The sequence below is a fragment of the Prorops nasuta genome, unplaced genomic scaffold (genome assembly GCF_024137725.1).
Source record: "Prorops nasuta isolate Cenicafe-Biocafe unplaced genomic scaffold, Cenicafe_Pnas_1.2 PNAS00003, whole genome shotgun sequence".
In the NCBI taxonomy this organism is placed as follows: Eukaryota; Metazoa; Arthropoda; class Insecta; order Hymenoptera; family Bethylidae; genus Prorops; species Prorops nasuta.
This window is the reverse complement of record NW_027116800.1, coordinates 12,107,316-12,122,482: the sequence shown is the minus strand read 5'-3', so window position 1 is coordinate 12,122,482 and position 15,167 is coordinate 12,107,316. Positions and strand designations below refer to the sequence as shown.

The 15,167-nt window shown below is 35.3% G+C and overlaps 2 protein-coding genes across 3 annotated transcripts; one reads left to right on the top strand and one right to left on the bottom strand.

The window, feature by feature from the left end:
• Positions 1 to 4,779: 4,779 nt before the first annotated feature.
• Positions 4,780 to 12,820, top strand: twf (twinfilin actin binding protein). 2 transcript variants are annotated; one of them, XM_066746795.1, is made up of 5 exons: positions 4,780 to 5,063; positions 5,187 to 5,264; positions 5,434 to 6,093; positions 6,155 to 6,273; positions 6,550 to 6,931. In XM_066746795.1, the coding sequence occupies exons 1-5, from the start codon at positions 5,039 to 5,041 to the stop codon at positions 6,712 to 6,714; spliced, it is 1,047 nt and encodes a 348-aa protein (XP_066602892.1). In that variant the 5' UTR covers positions 4,780 to 5,038; the 3' UTR covers positions 6,715 to 6,931. The 2 variants fall into 2 exon arrangements, with proteins under 2 accessions (XP_066602892.1, XP_066602891.1); XM_066746794.1 differs by lacking the exon at positions 6,550 to 6,931 and adding an exon at positions 12,375 to 12,820 and having other exon boundaries at positions 4,787 to 5,063.
• A 2-nt stretch (positions 12,821 to 12,822) lies between these two features.
• 140up (RPII140-upstream gene protein) lies at positions 12,823 to 14,304 on the bottom strand. The gene is made up of 4 exons (XM_066746796.1): positions 13,979 to 14,304; positions 13,651 to 13,902; positions 13,329 to 13,565; positions 12,823 to 13,097 (listed from the first exon to the last, which is right to left on the bottom strand). The coding sequence occupies exons 1-4, from the start codon at positions 14,122 to 14,124 to the stop codon at positions 12,983 to 12,985; spliced, it is 750 nt and encodes a 249-aa protein (XP_066602893.1). The 5' UTR covers positions 14,125 to 14,304; the 3' UTR covers positions 12,823 to 12,982.
• Between the last annotated feature and the right edge of the window lie 863 nt (positions 14,305 to 15,167).

The following is a 15,167-nucleotide window of genomic DNA, read 5'->3' as shown; positions in this document are numbered from 1 at the left end:
ACGACTGACACTACAGACTCGGATTTTTAAAGTAGCATTGCGCTACGCGATTTCTTTTTAACGAACACTACGCGAGAGAACCGCATTACGCGACGAGCACTACACAACTGACACTTCGAGACTTGGATTTTTAAAGTAGCAGTGCGCTACGCGATTTCTTTTTAACGTACACTACCGGGACAACCGCACTACGCGACGAGCAGTTCACGACTGACACTACAGACTCGGATTTTTAAAGTAGCAGTGCGCTACGCGATTTCTTTTAAACGGACACTACGCGGGAGAACCGCACTACGCGACGAGCAGTTCACGACTGACACTACAGACTCGGATTTTTAAAGTAGCATTGCGCTACGCGATTTCTTTTTAACGAACACTACGCGAGAGAACCGCACTACGCGACGAGCACTACACAACTGACACATCGAGACTTGGATTTTTAAAGTAGCAGTGCGCTACGCGATTTCTTTTTAACGTACACTACCGGGACAACCGCACTACGCGACGAGCAGTTCACGACTGACACTACAGACTCGGATTTTTGAAGCAGCTGTGCGCTACGCGATTTCTTTTTAACGAACACTACGCAGGAGAACCGCACTACGCGACGAGCAGTTCACGACTGACACTACAGACTCGGATTTTTAAATCAGCAGTGCGCTACGCGATTTCTTTTTAACGTACACTACGCAGGAAAACCGCACTACGCGACGAGCAGTTCACGACTGACACTACAGACTCGGATTTTTGAAGCAGCTGTGCGCTACGCGATTTCTTTTTAACGAACACTACGCAGGAGAACCGCACTACGCGACGAGCAGTTCACGACTGACACTACAGACTCGGATTTTTAAAGTAGCATTGCGCTACGCGATTTCTTTTTAACGAACACTACGCGAGAGAACCGCATTACGCGACGAGCACTACACAACTGACACTTCGAGACTTGGATTTTTAAAGTAGCAGTGCGCTACGCGATTTCTTTTTAACGTACACTACCGGGACAACCGCACTACGCGACGAGCAGTTCACGACTGACACTACAGACTCGGATTTTTGAAGCAGCTGTGCGCTACGCGATTTCTTTTTAACGAACACTACGCGAGAGAACCGCACTACGCGACGAGCACTTCACAACTGACACTTCGAGACTTGGATTTTTAAAGTAGCAGTGCGCTACGCGATTACTTTTTAACGTACACTACCGGGACAACCGCACTACGCGACGAGCAGTTCACGACTGACACTACAGACTCGGATTTTTAAATCAGCAGTGCGCTACGCGATTTCTTTTTAACGTAAACTACGCAGGAAAACCGCACTACGCGACGAGCAGTTCACGACTGACACTACAGACTCGGATTTTTAAAGTAGCAGTGCGCTACGCGATTTCTTTTAAACGTACACTACCGGGACAACCGCACTACGCGACGAGCAGTTCACGACTGACACTACAGACTCGGATTTTTGAAGCAGCTGTGCGCTACGCGATTTCTTTTTAACGAACACTACGCAGGAGAACCGCACTACGCGACGAGCACTTCACGACTGACACTACAGACTCGGATTTTTAAAGTAGCATTGCGCTACGCGATTTCTTTTTAACGAACACTACGCGAGAGAACCGCATTACGCGACGAGCACTACACAACTGACAGTTCGAGACTTGGATTTTTAAAGTAGCAGTGCGCTACGCGATTTCTTTTTAACGTACACTACCGGGACAACCGCACTACGCGACGAGCAGTTCACGACTGACACTACAGACTCGGATTTTTGAAGCAGCTGTGCGCTACGCGATTTCTTTTTAACGAACACTACGCGAGAGAACCGCACTACGCGACGAGCACTTCACAACTGACACTTCGAGACTTGGATTTTTAAAGTAGCAGTGCGCTACGCGATTACTTTTTAACGTACACTACCGGGACAACCGCACTACGCGACGAGCAGTTCACGACTGACACTACAGACTCGGATTTTTAAATCAGCAGTGCGCTACGCGATTTCTTTTTAACGTACACTACGCAGGAAAACCGCACTACGCGACGAGCAGTTCACGACTGACACTACAGACTCGGATTTTTAAAGTAGCAGTGCGCTACGCGATTTCTTTTAAACGTACCCTACCGGGACAACCGCACTACGCGACGAGCAGTTCACGACTGACACTACAGACTCGGATTTTTGTAGCAGCTGTGCGCTACGTGATTTCTTTTTAACGAACACTACGCAGGAGAACCGCACTACGCGACGAGCACTTCACGACTGACACTACAGACTCGGATTTTTAAAGTAGCATTGCGCTACGCGATTTCTTTTTAACGAACACTACGCGAGAGAACCGCATTACGCGACGAGCACTACACAACTGACACTTCGAGACCTGGATTTTTAAAGTAGCAGTGCGCTACGCGATTTCTTTTTAACGTACACTACCGGGACAACCGCACTACGCGACGAGCAGTTCACGACTGACATTACAGACTCGGATTTTTGAAGCAGCTGTGCGCTACGCGATTTCTTTTTAACGAACACTACGCAAGAGAACCGCACTACGCGACGAGCACTTCACAACTGACACTTCGAGACTTGGATTTTTAAAGTAGCAGTGCGCTACGCGATTACTTTTTAACGTACACTACCGGGACAACCGCACTACGCGACGAGCAGTTCACGACTGACACTACAGACTCGGATTTTTAAATCAGCAGTGCGCTACGCGATTTCTTGTTAACGTACACTACGCAGGAAAACCGCACTACGCGACGAGCAGTTCACGACTGACACTACAGACTCGGATTTTTAAAGTAGCAGTGCGCTACGCGATTTCTTTTTAACGTACACTACCGGGACAACCGCACTACGCGACGAGCAGTTCACGACTGACACTACAGACTCGGATTTTTGAAGCAGCTGTGCGCTACGCGATTTCTTTTTAACGAACACTACGCGAGAGAACCGCACTACGCGACGAGCACTTCACGACTGACACTACAGACTCGGATTTTTAAATCAGCAGTGCGCTACGCGATTTCTTTTTAACGTACACTACGCAGGAAAACCGCACTATGCGACGAGCAGTTCACGACTGACACTACAGACTCGGATTTTTAAAGTAGCAGTGCGCTACGCGATTTCTTTTAAACGTACACTACCGGGACAACCGCACTACGCGACGAGCAGTTCACGACTGACACTACAGACTCGGATTTTTGAAGCAGCTGTGCGCTACGCGATTTCTTTTTAACGAACACTACGCAGGAGAACCGCACTACGCGACGAGCACTTCACGACTGACACTAAAAGACTCTGATTTTTCAAACTGCACAACACTAGCGACAGAATATGCAGTTTATCTCTCCTATGTTTTCACTTGTCGCTCGTCGCTAGCAGCGACATATTCTGAGGCGGGTTCTGAATGTAGGAACGAAGGAAACGGGTAATCGCTAGCAGCAATCGCATAATGGTTTCTTAGGGGTAGTGACTGTGGTGTCGTGTTATGGTGTATGACATTTGAATTTAATTTGCATGTATAAAAAAATTGTGAATATTCAAATAATAATCAAAAGTTATGAGGTATGCACATATATTGAATGAGGAATTAATAAAGGTTTCATATATATTTGAAATGAATGTGTTTTCTTAAATCCTTGTTATGAAAATATTTCCTTCATTTTCCTATATAGCATGAGAGGATGAAAATTATATAGTTCATATATCAGAAAATAATAATTTACATTAGTAAAGTTATAATTATCCTTAGTTTGATAATTTTATTAGTAAAATTCATTGTTGCTACATGTTACTCATAATAAAACTTAATTGAATTTATTTTGTAATAAAAATGTTACAATTTAAGATTCTGTTTTTAGTAAGAAATCTGTACAGGGTGAGGAACTTAAACCGCCCCAAAACATTAGTAGAAAAAGATGCATATCTTTTTAACTATAAGAGATATTCAATTTTTTTATATGACCTTTGCGAAAGCAAATAACAAGAGGATTCGAGAATGTCCTATGCACAAATTGAATATCTTTTATAATTAAAGAGATACTCGTCTTTCCGCATCTATATTCTAGGGCGGTATAACAGCTTCACTCTGTATATATGCCGTATTATTTTACAAGCAAAGCCTGTTTTTTGGCTTAATTATATTCAACGTTTTTTATATATTAATTACAATAATTATTCATTATATTATTTTAGCTTCATATGTATCGGCTTGCTATAATTGTGACAAATGTATTTTCAATTTGAATTTCCATCCATTTTTCAAATTTAAAATTCACACGATCCGCCTGTTCCGTTCCGTTGAATACATAGTATACAGAGCAGTGATAAAGGCGATACGGGCGATACTAGCGATGTCGCTGAAAAGTTGGATAAATTCAACTTTATTTCAGTGTCGCAGAAAGTGTATACTTTATCCCACGTGACCATTTGTCGCTAGCGACGAGCGACAAGTGAAATCGTACCTTTAATGGCCTAAACACGTCCGAAAGCACTGAGAGCTTATTATACCTAAAACACTATACTTCGTTTCTTCTCTGTGAATCACACTTACTATACATTTTGCGTGGTATATTCAATTCTCGCCAACAAACTATACAGCGTAGTATCTTCCAACATGGCGGACTTGGCAACGCTGCTTAGGAGGCCGCACTGGCCGCAGGGCGCGGGGCGCGGGCCGGTGGTGTAAAAGATTTGTGATTCGCACTTCGCGCCTCGCAACTCGCAAGTTGCAGCCCATGGCGGGGCGCGGCGGACCCCAGGCAAGGACCATATGGAATATGGAGCATTGATTGGACCAAATTGGGAAAGAGTCTGTCAGTGCTCCCAACTTTATACAACGAAGTAACTGTACATAAAGACGTAAAGTGGGTAAAAGTGTCGCCGAACCTAAAGACACTAGATAAATAGGCACTAAAAGCACCTAATTTATTTGCTTCATTCAATTGACAAGAATTTAGAATTGTATAAACTCTGAAATTGAAGCGGAGATTTCTTGTGTAAACCCATAAACTCTAATAAGGAAATGTCACATCAAACAGGAATAAAAGGTATAAAATGTTTAATTGTCATGATAAGTAATTCTGCTTTTAATAAGCATTCGTATTAATTCAATCAAAATATTCTAACCTCCACTATATACTTGATGTTTCATTATTACTATTTCTTTTCAGCAAATGATGCACTGAAAAAGATATTTGCTAAATGTCGAGATGGAAAGATAAGAGTACTAAAAATTTCTATAGAAAATGGTATGTATACAGTTTTTTAAACTATCATTTGTTATTAATAATTCGAAAGAAACCTTAGGCTGAGGTCATGTTTAATAATTTTCATACTTGAAATCTGACTAAAACTTACCCATGTGTTATTATAGTTTTCAAACAAATTGAGATAAATTATTTTTATTTTTCATTTTAGAAGAACTGGTTCCTGCATGCTCTTCCAAGCCAATAGGCAAATGGCAAGATGATTATGATAAAATGATTAAACCATTGATTATTGAAAATCAACCAGCATATATTTTATATAGACTTGATACTAGGTCCCCTGACTCAGGTTATGATTGGCTATTTATATCTTGGTCTCCTGATATTGCGCCAGTTAGACAAAAAATGCTTTATGCATCTACAAAAGCAACTTTGAAACAGGAATTTGGTACTGGCTCTATAAAGGAGGAATTGCATGGTACTATTCCTGAAGATATAACCTTAGATGGCTATCGTAAACATAAAAGAAATGACGCAGCTCCTGTACCTCTGACCACTGCAGAAGAAGAATTAGCTGAGCTTAAGAAAACTTCTGTTTCCACTGATTATAGTGTAGAATCAAGGCATCAAACGTTAAGTGGAGTAGCTTTTCCTGTAACTGATGAAGCAAAACAAGCTATCATTGATTTAGGAAAAGGAATTTATGAATATCTTCAATTAAAAATTGGTATAAATGAAGAAAAAATTCATTTAGAAACAGCTTGTGATGTTTCTTTGGATAAATTACCTACTAAAATTCCATCTGATTCTGCAAGATATCATCTGTATAATTTTAAACACACTCATGAAGGAGATTATATGGAATCTATAGGTAAATATTTTTATTTTACTTTTTTATTTACTGAGAGAATATATTTTTGTGATTTTTTTAGTGTTTATATACAGTATGCCTGGCTATAACTGTAGCATAAAAGAAAGGATGTTATATTCTTCATGTAAAGCACCGCTACTAGATCTTATTCAATCCTTAGGAGTACACATAGTTAAAAAGGTCAGTAAAACTAATTTCTTTTATATGAAATTTGGTGCTTGCAATGTAAAATGACTTATAACGCAAACTGTGATGTAAAATAACACAACAGTATATTTTTAATATGTTGCATTATAAAACTCTGCTTGTATTATTTGTATATGGTCTTTTTTTCTGGTTAATTTTATATTCTGCTAATGCTATACAATTTTTATTTCTCTGCTGCTGCTTTTGTAAATCAATCTCTTCATATTAAGCTTCTTAGAAAATATATGTTTTATGTAAAATGAATCTCAGTTGGAAGTAAATAGCGGTGAAGAACTTGCTGACATGTTGGAAGATCCTCCAATCATAAAAGAAACAGCTGCTATAACTCCTGCAACTCCAACGACACCCTGTGCTCCTATTCATTCTATAATAGAGAAAAAGTCTAAGCAGAAGCGATCTTGTATATTGAGTTAACCAGTTCTAGTTTTCATTTCTTTTCAGTAATTTTAAAAAGTACCATATATAAAGTTGAACTAAAAACTCATCTAAAATATTTTTCTTCCAACATATTTAACTTGTGATATTAACATCAGTCAATCTATTATCCTAACTCATAAATAGTTGAGTGCGATTGAAGTCAAGAAAATTTCATATTAAAACAAATTAATAGTTACGCATGCTTTATTGTTTCATAATGTTTTATATTTATTTTATAAAAGTAATATAATTAATATAAACATCCAACACAGTAAAACGTTAATGTATTTTTCTAAATTTTAAAAACAAAAATAGAAAGTTTTGGTAAATAATTCTATCAATTACAATATAACTTTTAAAGGTGGTAATTTTAATTGACTAACGATTGATGGATAACTATAAGAAGCCACTTTTTCTATGTATTCTACAATTTTTTTTAAATATGATTAATGTGTGGCATAAAATAAATTTGAAAATTAAACCTTCAATTTATGAATCTCTTGTATTATATAATTGCCAAAAATAGAGCAATACTTTCAATTTGCTGATAACAGATTGATTAAGGGTAGAGAATAAAAAGACTAGATATCTTATTTTTACTATTTTGTATTTTTATAATAAAAGAGTTTATATTTTTTTAGAGAATATAAAAGTCAATTATATGAGTTTGTGGTTTCCTATTATATTTAGTAATACTTTATTCAAATTCTCATTAACAAATTTATCCCGATGACGTAAAAACTACCGAATTTTTTATCTTGATGATGTCAGTATGACCACTTTTGTTACCTGGGACTTTTATTTATGAATCTCTACAATATTTTTATAAAATATTTGAAGGTTTTATTTCCAAATTTATTAAGTATAAATGAAAGGAGATTTAATGCGGGATATAGTATTTTTAAGGGGTTACCTGCAATTAAATCTCGAAATAGAATCTCGTTTTGTCATTTTTTTGCATTTGCTGTGATTTTTAATAAAAGTGTTCGCGCTTCGGTTGCAAGTGGATATGTACGCGCCGTAATAGTTAAAACTACCCAAACCTTCATTAATTCGTTGACCCTTTCGATTCTATATAATATGTTCTATTAGGACAAATATCCGAAACTAAGTTCAAATGTATTCAGTGGAAAATAAAAACGTGCAAGACAGCTTGCATTGTGATTCACTGAGACACTATGTCCCAGACTCCTAAAATGACTTCAGTTAATAAACATTTTTCAAGAGTTGTACGTTTCGCATACATTTGTGATAAATGCGCAAAGAATTCTAATAATAACAACATTATTAAGATATAAGGTAAATTGGGACCGAATGGACTAAATAAGCAAGAGGGTGTTAAGCGATGTTTGCTGCAATTTTAATAATATTTAAAATTATTAGACTTTTGAACTGTATTTAGCATCAGCTAAACAATATTATTTACCGGGTAAATAATTTTTAATCGACGTTGTGTAGTATTTTGAAGCAAAATGCCATAATAAGACATTGTAACTTTCGTAATTATTTTGATAATTGCTTCCCTTGTACCTGTTTTAATAATGCCGCCCTACTCAAACACTTGAAAATTGTAAATTGAAACTCGATTTCACTGACGTCTCGATGATCCATTTTGCTTGATATTTCCGCAAGAATAGTCACGTCGACACGCGAAAAGTACACGTGTTTCTTCCACATGTACCATTTCTGGAAAGTTAAATTTAATATTTGCACATTCCATTTCTTCTCTTATGATTTCATTCGCGGAAGTTTTATAAACCCGTTATACATCTGTCAAAATATTTTCAAAACATCTCGCGAAAATGTTGGCAAAAAACAGCTTTCTTATATTTATCAAGCCACACTAAAGATACGATCCTTCCCTTGCGATTGTCAAGAGATAGTGGGCAGACAGTAGATACTCCTGTGAATTAAAGGGGAGCCTGGTCAAACGGAAAAAAATCGATTTTTTCTTTTATTATTTAATAATATTTTTATACACGTGTGGAGAACACATTTTCGCAGTTATAGGGCACGATTCGACCGCAAAATATAATTACAACGGGAGAAGCGGAGTGGTGTGCGCCAATCAGCTAGAACAAAGTGGCGTTTGTTAACACATCTTGTTGACCGGCAATTGTATAACGTATATGTGCATGGAAAGACGAGTTAACTCGTCACCGGGCAGCAAAGTGTTAAATATAACCGAAAACTTTAAACACGTTTTTCTCGAAACTATATGTTTTTCAAGCTGGCGGGAATAATAGCAAATCGAATTTCTATCTGATTTATACACAAGTTCGTGGTCTTAAATTAAAGCTAATAAAAGTTTTGTGCGCGCGAACCTCAAAAATGTGAAAAATAATAATATCGTAAAAAGTTATTGCAAAATGAAATGCATAATTTATCATTCATTTTCATCTTATGTGCGCCATTTTATACAATTTTTTTTTGGATTTTGGAGGTTCATGCACATACTATAATCATACACAAATGAAATGTATTCTGATTTCTTTTTTTTTTTACAAATTTTGACGGTCCCTATGTTTCTCGACGTTTTTGCTGCAGACTACGACTTAAAACGTTCTACCTATATACATATACATTAAAGTATACTTTTCAATATGGTTTCTTCTTCTCGAAATATATCTTTATACGTATACAAAGTTATATTAACATTAATAGATTGGAAGTATGAAAATTATTGACTTAAATAAATATCCCAGATTGACCAGACTTCCCCCTCGAAGTGATAGGGCTCATACGCTTGTCCTTTGCTAAATAATTATTGAACTTTTGCGTCGGTTTGTCTTCTTATAGGGTTACATCAGTTTTTCAAGACAATCTTCTACATTTTTGTTTGTTTTTGCTTTTTTGTAATCTTGAATTACTCGTTAAACTTTGCCAAAGCGCGTTTAAACTTCCCGTTTCCTAAAGCATTGACAGTGAATACAATATAATTATTAATATTCTATAGATATAAACTACTTAAAGCAAACTGCATATTTGCAGTTACTTTTCGAAATATTTGAATGCAAGTATAGAAGTTTGTAGTATTAGTTCGTCCTCTCCGCAGATGGCTCAGCTGCCAATTAACGTAAAAACAGGGGTGGGTGAGAAGCGGCTATCTGTTTCAATCCGATAATAAGTAGAAGCTATTACCATGCTATACAATGCAAGATGGAAAATTATTAATGTTAATGGGAAAAGCATGAAATTCTAGGAAAATATTTTGAAGAAATGAAAAATCGATCTTTTTAAAGTTACTGACAGCAGGTTACCCCTTAACAGCTCTTTGCAGTAAAACACATACTGTATGTGGTTTTCAGAGAATTAAGTAAACGTCTACAGAGCGATCATAACACAAACAGCTTACGTAATTTTTTTTTATACAAGTAATAGTATATTGTATAACAAGGGAGGAAAGTTAACTATTGCACACACGAGTGTAATCGTCAAATTATTTCATCCCGTGTTATACACGATACTTTTCATCACAAATGTATGGAAAATGGTTCTTTTTACCACAATTAACTACCAGGCTGAAAATTGTTTTTTGGTCAGTCTTGTAGCCGAGCATGGGTTCTAGAGTTTTCTTTCAATTTCGGCGCAAAGCAGCGGGAATTTGTTTCTCCGAAGAGACGAAAATGAAGAAAAACTCTAGTGCTATGCATGACTGAAATTGTCGTGAAAGTAGTCATTTTCGGTCAGATAAATTACACCGAAGAATCACTTTTCGTGCACACGTGATAAAAATAATATCTATGAACAATGCGATTTTTAGCTAAACACAGATAGTAGGGTAATTATTTACAAGCCAACTTGATGCGCGCATATTATAAGACATCTATTAAATGTATATTAAATTATAATTATTTGCTGTTTATTTCATTTTAAATATATTTTAAGAGCTTTATGCACAAATGTATATTGTAAAGGTGCGTATACACTTGCAACCGAACGGCAAACCATACCTTGTCCCGAATCACACTTATATACATATAAGAGTCTGTTCGATTTGATACAATTCACATCGAACCGGCAGCCTATAAGGGTGCTACGCAATAAAGTACGGTCTCCATTCGATTGGAAGTGTGTACGTACCTTAAGACTGAAGCTGCTAGATTTATATATCTGTACAGCCCATTTACTATAGGAATATTAAAAACTGTATATGTAAAAATTTGGTCACCTTTCGTATGTAGAGTCTGCAATTAAGCCTTAGAGTAATTTAAAAATTTACTGCAAATCCGCGCGAACCATCCTGTTTCCGACAAAGAAGTGAATCTGCCTTTGAAATCTTGATCGCAGAAGACTATCGACAGTCGTCTTTATACAGACAATTAAAAACCTGTTAAAAGACTGCCAACAGGCTCTGCAATTCAGTTGCTAAGGTTAATGTTTGCAGCAGATTTTCAAAATGCTCCTAAGGTAACGTCCCAGAACACCGATGCAAAAATGCGTTCATCTCAGTAACTATAAAATATATCAAGCTTTTGCATAAGGCATTTTCAAACAATTTAACTATTTGAACTTAGAGAGATCATGTGCAAAATTTAATTTTGATATCTCTAATAAATGTAAAGATAACGTTTTCTAACATGCATGTATGGGGCGTTTGATCATGTTATTATTTAATGATTAGTTTAATATTATAAAAGAACATGTCTTTTATTTAAGTTATATTTAATAAAAGAACGTACTATTTTCTGTACTTGTACATGATTATGAATCTAATAGTTCATTCGTGAAATGATTCAAAGCTTGAGTATGCAAATTAGTAATTATAAAAATATATAAACGACAATGATTAAACTGTGACGTGATAAATAAGCAAAGTGATATAATTAGTTATACAAAAATAAAAAAAATATATATTTTTTTTCTTTTTCAAAAATTGCGATATTTTAATAAACCATAGCCAACCAATATTGTAATGTTTTTATTCAATTTTTGTTTTGCTCAATCACAGAAAATGTATACAAGCCATTCTTTATTTGCAAGCTATTGTTATAAGACACACAAATGACCAATGAACATTTTAGAAACAAAAGTTAATCATTTCTTAACTTTCCTCCTAATTTAATTTGCAAAAATTAATAATTTATCAAGAAATGTGATTTTTTTAAATATTTACAATAATTGAGGAAAAAGGTATAAAATTCCAATATTATTTGCACTGTATGCAATTTAACACCGTTCTTGCCTGGATGCATTGAATTTAATAGTTGTGCCAGGCCTATTCTGTAAATAGGATACTAGTTATAATTGTATTTGCAAAACAAATTCATTATATTTTGTTAATTAAACGGAATTAAAACTGTACATCTTTCACTATTGAATACAATTTAATAATAAATTTTATGCCATTTTATCTATCAGCTATTCATTATTTCAATTTGATATTTGTTTTTCAATCTGATTTAATTTTTTATTCGAACTTAATAGGTACAAAGGATTGCAAAATAATCAGTTCATCATATTGGTATGTAAATTAATGATTACATCCTGTATCAATTTGGTTTGTGTTACAGAAAAGGCCTGATGCAAAAGTGTGTTTTTAGTTTCTATTAAATTAACTACACAAATAACAGTTTATATATACATAGATATGTATAAATCAGCACAGTAAAAGCCTATGTTTTATAATTGTTGTTTATATTTGATTGATTGCATAGCTTGAGATAGATGATGGAAAGGAACTTTCTGAAGAGTTTTTACAAGAGGAATTACATCCAAAAGTCAATTTACATCGCCCGAAATTCGCCAAACCGAAGGGCCCACCAGGTAGAGGGGCAAAACGTTTAACAAAGGTTCAAGATTTGCCAGCTCCAGAACCGGAAGCCAGCAACATAAATTAACTTTCTCATTATTAATTTATTATTGTTTTTATTTTTATCAATTCCTATGGTTCCAGTTAATTTATTTTATATATAATTAGCCAAGCTTGTTTAAATCTTTTGTATCTATCGATTATATTTAAAATGGGTACTTTAACCAAACATCAGGTCTCTTCTGTGGTTTTAAAACTTTGGTTATCTTATCAATGTTTGTATTTCGTTTTGATTTGATTTTTTTTTTTAATTGTAAATAAAATGAAATAAACAATGGTAATATAATTTTATTTTGTGTGTACTACAATTATATATCATTGTTGAAATGATAATAAAATTGGTAAGCAGAGAGAGATTAGCTATTATCATAGCTCTTAATTTTATAATCTCAATCTACATTTTAGAATTAATAATTTCTTATTACAACAATAATCTATAATAAAATTATGTTTCTACTCATTTTCTTGGTCTCCCAATAAGGAAGCATTCATCATTTCTGTTGTTATATTCTCTGGTGTTATATTTTCTGGCTTTATATGTTTTGACTGATACTGTTTCCTTCTCTTCCTGCAATGACAAAGTTTATTCATTATTTCTATCAGATACTTCACACTAAGTACATCTATTATCATTTATCCTATATTTAAGATTGGCTATTCCACCTATTAGTAAAATTCTTGATGTATTTATCTATTTGGTAAATCTTTAAATTGAATTATTAGAATTTATATATACTAGTTTGTAACTTTTACAAATAGATACAAAAACTAGCCCTTAAGGTGGTATAAAGTATCTTACTTGTCATCTTTCCTCCTTAAATATTGCAATCTTTCTTTCAGATCATTGTATGTTAAATTACAAGTGTTAGCTATCAAGCCATGTAAAGTTCCAAAAGCTAGACCAAAAACTCCACCTGAGATTGCACCTCGAAGGCCCAGATGTGATTTAAATAGAGCTCCTAAAGTTGAAAAAGCTAAAGAATATTCTATCATTCCAGAGTGTCCTCGATAAGTATATATGCATATAGATGCAGTCCTATGTAAATTTAAATTAAAAATTTTTTGTTCAGTTAATAGTTAATGATATTTAAATAATTAATGAATGCCTTATAATTGCTTACAGGTAAGACAAAGTAAACAATGATGGAAGTATACTATATTTTACACAACCCTTAGCAAACTTTCCAAAACAGTAAATATGCATGTCTTTAATTGCATCCGAATGACTCAGAAATTTTGTGGCTTGATTAAACTCTTTAAAGTCTTGAGTACAGAAGCGAGACCCTTTAATTCCACCTGAAATGCCAGTTACAAAAAACACAAGTGTGGAAGAATTAAGAATTACATGCCTCAATGTACTATCCTTTGGATCACTGTAAGAATTAAAATGAGAGAATTGTCTCAATACTGCTAGATTTTTCTAACTTGGTACAAAAACATAATACATACTCGGAAAAAAATAGGCGTTTTAATCTCTCAAAACCGGTATCTATACTATAATCATCATCACTCTTAATTACAGGAGGCACATCATATTTACTGCTAATTAAACTGCCTCCGCACAAAAATAAGGGCCTTCCAAAAATCCAATACATTATTATACAATTTTTTTTTGCTAACTAAAGTTATAATAAATAATAATATGTGCATTATTTGTCAGAAATATTATCTCTCAAGATAAACATTCTTCAATTTTATGTAAGTAAAGAACTTAAGTGTGTTATGTGTCTCATATTTAGTTTTACACTATGGGTTACGAGTGTTACGACGGTTACGTTACGACTCACGTGGAAGCCGACGAAGCCGTCGAAAGTGCTGGTATCTTACGCTTGCAGTCTTGCTATAGTTGCTACTACTGTTGTTATCCTTATCGGTACTCGGTAGCGGCCATTGCCGCCGGCCACTTAACAGCAACAGATAAAGCAGAATTTATCCAAATTTTCGCGAAGTTCACGCTCGCGCACCACTGCTGGCCGGCCACCCTCTCTCCTCACGTTCTCAGTGTTCTCACACTTCTCACCATACGATACAAGCTACTGACCGTACCGGTGACTGCCGGTGACTACCGCCGACCACCGGTGGGCGGTGACATTACTGACATTGGGGCCATTGGGCCCATCCCATCGGGGTCCACACGTCCACATCGCTGCCAAGCTTGTGTTTCTATTACTGTTTTAGTTCAATCAAGGCTACAAATAATGAAAAACGGGTTCGATGCACGGATCCACAGCACGGTCCTATGTATCTAGAACCATAATTCCTTTTATGCGAAAAACTGTTAATCAATCAATGTATTTGCTGTCATCATTTCGAGACCGAGAAGTCTAGGAGTAATATTAGACATACTAATGATACGCATTTCATTTCATGTTTCCAACGTTCTTAAATATATAGATTGTATGACACGTTATACAAATTGAAGCATTGTAAATATCAGATGGAATTATGGAATGTCCTAAATTGAATCGTGTTCTTCGTATAATAGTAAATATGTGTAGATTGTATCTGGTAAACATGAGTCCCGACTGTCCCGAGTCGAGACACTCCAGACTTTCGACTCTTCTATATAACTCTGAAAGACAACTCGAAAGCCAAAAATTTAGGGAGCTATATTCTAAACCATCTTATTAATGCAGTG